Source organism: Pundamilia nyererei, unplaced genomic scaffold, assembly GCF_000239375.1.
Source record: "Pundamilia nyererei isolate P.nyererei 1_Seehausen unplaced genomic scaffold, PunNye1.0 scaffold00063, whole genome shotgun sequence".
NCBI lineage: Eukaryota > Metazoa > Chordata > Actinopteri > Cichliformes > Cichlidae > Pundamilia > Pundamilia nyererei.
The window spans coordinates 1,535,484-1,541,885 of NW_005187464.1; the positions used below are offsets into that span (position 1 = coordinate 1,535,484).

A 6,402-nucleotide genomic window follows, 5' to 3' on the forward strand; every position below is an offset into this window, starting at 1 on the left:
ATTAAAGCTTTTTTGAACAAATGATCTCTACTGTGTCATTTTATTGGAATTAAATGTCATCATGTCATCCTCATGGAGGATTTTTCTGAGAGTTTGGTTAAAAAAATACACAAGTTGTGCACTTGTGCATTTTTCTAATAACCCCTCTCTTGATATCCCTTGAAGAGATACAGCAACATTTTAGACGTGAAGATGTCACAGGCCACAGAAAAGATTTCATGATTTATTTTATTTAACACATGAACATCCAAGACAAACTATATTACACCGTGTTAGTCATAACATCTGAGGAGTATCACGAAATGTTTGCAATTCTGAGTCAAAAACAAGCGATGTCTCTAATGGTAACATGAGCTCAATTACAAAGTTACAGAATATCCACAACTGAGGAGAAATAAGTGCACTTTACAGATATTCCACATCCTTGATTTAGGTGGAATTTCCCATCAAATTAAGTCGTTTTGCCAGAATCAACCAAAAAAGCAAAACAGGAACAGTCGAATATAAAAGCTTATTAACAGGAGAGAATAAAAGAAATTTGAAAGCCTGGTCACAAAGAACAACATCAGTATGGGAAGGAGAATTCCATCACTTTGAGATTTTCACACCTAACTTACACAGCATTTTTCCAGAATCCTTTACAAAACTCAGGCATGGAGGAAAAATAAAACAGGATCATAAAAAGTACGGTAAAAAGAAAAGTGAAATGATCACATGAAACACCCACAAAAATAAAAATAATAACAACACCTACTCTTGAAGAAAAAAAAGGAGAACAGATTTTAGTAGTCATAATCGCAGAGACTGTACCATGACAACCGGCGCAAGAAAATAAACAGTAGTATTTACATATCTGAGAAAAACTGTCCTATGAGACTGTTTCCCCACGCTACAATAACATGTAGGAGATTAGAGGAAGACGCACGGAAACGATGACCAACATCAGGGCAGACGACTGGAAAATAAGTGGCTATGGAAAGTTAAAATGTGCCTGGGGATATGGATGTAAAACCAAGGCTTTTATGGGAATAAATGTTCTAATGACTCACACACATAATGGCAGAGTTCAACGGGATAAAGGAATGCAGTTTGAGTGCTACCACACCCATTTTAACTAAGGACAGTTTACATACTACAAGGAAATACAGATAAAAGACCACATCCGTTCAACAGACTGCACAGATTAAAGCAACAAGTGCTATTTGTGCAACTTCACTGCTCATTTATGAACCCATCATGATTACTGTCTACTCTCTGTGAAAAACTATTACATGCAATAACATAAGTAGCAATTATTAAATATGAACCAGGGCGATTCTTTCTACTTTTATTTTTATTTCTGTCTCTGCTGTTCAGCAAACCTCGATGGCTTAAAGTTCATGTGGGAAGTTTGGCTGAATTATTTACAAGGAATCCTTTATCACCATCAAGCAATCTGTAAAAACTATTAGTGACCAGGGTTTGCTTCAGTCTGTGCATGTGCTCTGTGGAGTGAGACTGAGTGGAATCCAAAACACACACATAAAACTTAAATCCTCCAAAGAGATTTCTCCTAACATTACCCCAGATAATAAACAGGGGTTAAAGTGAGCTGGATTTATTATTACTGATCAGTATTATCGCTGAATGCCTTTATTTTTCATGTGCCACAATCCTGCTGCCAGTTATTACATGCAAATATTTGCCCGGTAATAAGCCAAAAAAAATGACATCCCACAGCCCACTTATAACCTGAAGTGAACTTTTTCCTTCTCATCTCTGTGATGTGTTCATGGTGTAAAGGTAAATAATCCTGGTTACTGTACTTCAGCATCTAGAACATAACAGAGGAAGAGTGAGCATCAAGGCAGCAAAGTGTTTTTCTAAGTGGCGGTAATTTCAAATGCAACTTCTCGAGGACATTAAAATATCACCAAATACACAAACTGTGTCTGTGCAGTCTGTCAATCAACAGAAAACATCTGACAAATGTGTCTGCCAGCCGAAGGGAGAGGGGAAAAGAAGCATTGACGTGCAACACTATCAGAGATGTAGAAAAAGATGTATGAAAGATAGGAAACCGAAGAAGAAGATTACTTTCAAGGGTAAGGATGGCAACACGCAAGGTTTGATAAGCTGAAAATGTAAAACTTCCAATATCCTCGTTCGTTTTAGAGCTCTTAAATGGATCTACACGTGATGTGTTGCCAAATTATCCCAAAATAAATGGAAGCATATTAATTTTGCATTCTTCAAAGGTTGCATGAAAATACCAGGCAAGTTAGTGCAGGCTGCACTGGTTATGTTTGCAGTACTGTGGTGAAGTTCACAGTGATTCACTCTGCTGGAGGGGTATGGAGCAGGCTGTTCATGGTCAATGTTAGATTAGATCAAGAGTAGCAAATATTATTACATTCACTAAGCTAATTCTATCTTTTATACAATGCATCAGCCATGCAGCTTTGGATAGACCTGCTTATAACTTGTTGAATTCAGCGTGGTTAAAAAAGCAGTGAATACTGAATACAGGAGAAGCAGCACAGCTCAGCTGATCACAGCCTGTATGCACAAATCTGGCCTGCAAGTCATCATGTGACTTATTTCTACGTAATTCTTGTCCTCATGCTGCACCAATACAAACAAATCTCTGAGTTACCCCACTTGCCAAATCCCACTTGAACCCCTAAATATAAGCCATAATGTGGACTATGAGCTTTCATTATTTTGTCATTCTTATCCAAACTATGAAAGAAACTGCCCTGATAGTCTTCCTAAGAAAAAACTGCTAAAGTAATTGTCCTGTCCTGTTTTCTTTCTTTAATCATGAATCTCTGCATTCAGTGTCCAACAATCTGGAGATAAAAAGTGCAAAATATGGATCCAAAATAAATTAATATAAAGTATAGTGAACATCTAAGACAGATCTAACTGTAACACTTGAAACTGAGTGCCACACTTGAAATAGACATTTTTAGTCAGTATGTACATGTCAATATTTTTATATAATAGATATTAAAAGACTGTACTCTCTGGAACTATGCAGCTGTGGTTTGCAATGTGGAGCTACTATAATATAAGCAGGAAATGAATGTGTGCATATGATGGAGGCAGTAGAAAGCCATTTGAAGTGAAGTGGAAGGTGTTTTCTCACTGAAGCAGGAGCATGCTGGACAATAGCATCACGGAGGAAGTGAGAAGATGAATGAGCCCTTGGCTCAGAGGGCTAGAGCGACTTAGCTGATATTGTTGTTCAGTTTTACGTTCCTTCAGAAATTGCTCAGAGTACTTCATGTACTTCTCTACACACCGCCGCGACTTCACTTGCTCAATCAGGGCTGGGTATCCAATCTCCTCAATGCTGACGGTGTCGTCATCTGCGTCCTCAGCTGCACTCTTGGATGTGGAAGAGCCTTGATCCTTAAACATATCAGTCGAATTCATGCAGCGACTCATGAAGCTTTCGTAGGTCTCAGCACGTGGAGGAGGGCTGTAGACGTAATCACGGCCATAGTCTTTTTGATCTGTTGACTGGGTGCCATAACGACGCTGCATGTAATTATTGTAGTAGTACTCTTCTTCAGGGTTACGGAAAGTGAAATGTGGTCGGGGGAAGCGTCCTAATCCATATCCAACTGCCATTCCAGCCAAAGCACCGACGCCTGCAGCCACCATGGCTTTTTTGGCAAAACTTGGTGACTTGGGCGCATACCCCATGTTCTGCACAGAACGAGAAAAAGGTGACCCTGCCATCCCATAGCCATAGCCTCCTCCACCAAAGCGGGGACTCAGAATCTTATTATTTGGGTTCCAATTGGAGTAGCCACCAACTGCTCCACCAGGGTAACCTCCTGGATAACCTCCTGGATTTGAACCAGGCACATTCCAACCTGGTCGTGTGTTTCCAGTTTGGACTGGGTAACCACCTGGATACTGGTAAGGATACCTTCCTGGGTTTTGTGGATAACCACCTGCTGCTGGGAAACCCCCACCTGGATGCTGATTAGGATAATTCTGGTTTGGATAACCTCCAGCAGGGTACTGATTAGGATAACCACCGGGGTTGCTACCAGCTCTGCCTGGATATTGGTTGGGGTAGCCTCCGGCAGCTGGATTTTGATTTGGATAATTTCCTCGAGCTGGGTTTTGATTAGGATACCCTCCTGCTGGGTATCCACCTGCAGGGTTCTGGTTCGGATAACCTGCAGGATTGCCTCTGCCAGGGTACTGATTTGGGTTGCTACCGGCACCTGGATAACTTGGCTGGTTCTGTTTGGGATAAGGGTAACTTCCACCAGGAGGATAAGGATTGGTGTTTCGATTAGGACTCTGTGGCTGACGTGGGTAGTTTCCTGGTTGAGAGTTGGATGTCTTTGAATTGGTCCAACCCTTGTTGCTGCTGGATGAAGATTTTCCCCTGCTGCTGCTGCTGCCACCTCTTTTAGCACATGTCAGCTCAGTGGTCAAAAGCGACATGATAAGAAGAGACACAAGAACCATCTCACACAACCTCCCCATCATGGCCCTAAAAGGAAAAGTCATGGTTGTAAACACCCGTGTATATATATACATATATATATATATATATAATAAACAAACATCTCTTCATTTTAAGTGTGTTGTATAGGCATAAGATTAAAAAGAGTCAGCTGCACTTTTTTTCGATAACGATCAATAAGAAACAATGTATCATTCTGGCTATATCTATTTATATATTTATATAACGCGTATAGCTAGAACACCCTCATTGAATCCTTGTCCTATTTAAAATTTAGAAATGGTGTCAATCGCATTATTATCTTATCATTTGATGATAACAATAATAATGATAATGATAATAATAATTAATGAACAAATTAAGGTTCATAAACGTGAGGCTGTTATCACTGCATCATCCTTCCCCTTCCATTAGAAAAACATAACGGAGCCATATTATAACGGATGTGTGTGTCGTCTTTTTATCTCGCCGAACCAATCAGCAAAGCGTTTTATAATAGCATCACAATTAAATGAAATGTGATGAAGGCTAATATCTTACCAGGAATTGGTGTTTTGTGTGTAAGCGTCGATAATTCGAGTGCGTTTGTTGTTCTCTCTCCGTCTTCTCTCCGCTCCCTAAAGGGACCAGGGTGGTTTCTTCCAAATGCGGTGCGCTCGTTTTTATCATACGAAGCACCGGATTAAATGTTCCAACGATGCAAAACAACAGCATGTATACTAAAACTATTTTTAACTGCAAAACTGGTATTCTTACTTAGAATACCAGTTTTTAGTGTAAAACTAATGGCGACCATATCAGAAAGTGTCCTATAAGGGAGGCTAAACAGTATTAATTATATATCCGCACCGTCCGTTACGACTGTCAGCTACGTCCCGTTATTCACGACAAGCGCACATATGTACCCTACATAGAATGTATTTCCGGTCAGGCCTCTTTACCAACAGCCTGATAACAGTTTCAGTGGCGAGCCTAGGGTTTTTTGGTGAAACCGAACAAAAATGACAAGACCTCCTCCAACCACAGGTCAATGCAATTAAATAATAAAATAAATAAATGATACTATCAATTTAAGTGGATTTTTTAGGTGTATTTATCTGAAATGACAAAAAATGGAACACTGCAAATGTAAAAAATATTTACAGCTTCAGTGAACCATTAATCCTTTTTAAATTTTAAAAGGGATGCATTTGCTTTGGGAGTTTTGATGATAGAGGTTGACATGATGAGTAACAGCTGAAATAGATAACTTTGAGGGCATGATATCCCATACTTATGTGTTGTACCGAGTGGATCGACTGAAAGGGAACAGTAATTAAATAAAAGCTCAAGGGAAGATGGCAGAAAGAAGCAGTGGTAAGAAGAAAGAACTGGCAGGTGGGTCTATAAAATTCAAAGAAAATTGACATAATGAAGAAAACGGGACAAAAGGATTAAATTACCATATCCAAATTATGCTTTGGTCATACAGGATTAAACAGTACCATTATTTAAATTGGGATAACATACTACAGGGAATTTCGGCTGTTTTCAAGAAGAGACATAGAACAAGTTTGAAAACTCATCAGCAACCCAAGTCCCTTTAGCTTGAGCCAACTTCAGCTTATACACACATATAAATATACATTTGTTTTGCGACATCATATAGCATAGAATAGAATAGAATTCAACTTTATTGTCATTGCACATGCACAGGTACAGGGCAACGAAATGCAGTTTGCATCCATCCAGAAGTGCTTTAGTGATATAGATATATTACAATATATATTAGCAATAATATAGATATGTGAGTATATTACAGAAATGGGTCTATTATGGCATGTTATAACGTACACAGTATGAAGTATGTTGTGAATATTCTATAACTATAAGTATGTACAGGCTGTAGTGAGTACAAGCTATGTACAGGATATGAACAGGATATAAAT

At 39.0% G+C, this 6,402-nt stretch overlaps 1 protein-coding gene across 1 annotated transcript; it reads right to left on the reverse strand.

Annotated features, from left to right (window-relative positions):
- Positions 1-726: 726 nt before the first annotated feature.
- On the reverse strand, positions 727-5,159 carry LOC102204011 (calcium-binding protein P-like). Its single transcript, XM_005735272.2, has 2 exons — positions 5,015-5,159; positions 727-4,501 (listed from the first exon to the last, which is right to left on the reverse strand). The coding sequence occupies exon 2, from the start codon at positions 4,495-4,497 to the stop codon at positions 3,127-3,129; it is 1,371 nt and encodes a 456-aa protein (XP_005735329.1). The 5' UTR covers positions 4,498-4,501; positions 5,015-5,159; the 3' UTR covers positions 727-3,126.
- Positions 5,160-6,402: the final 1,243 nt, after the last annotated feature.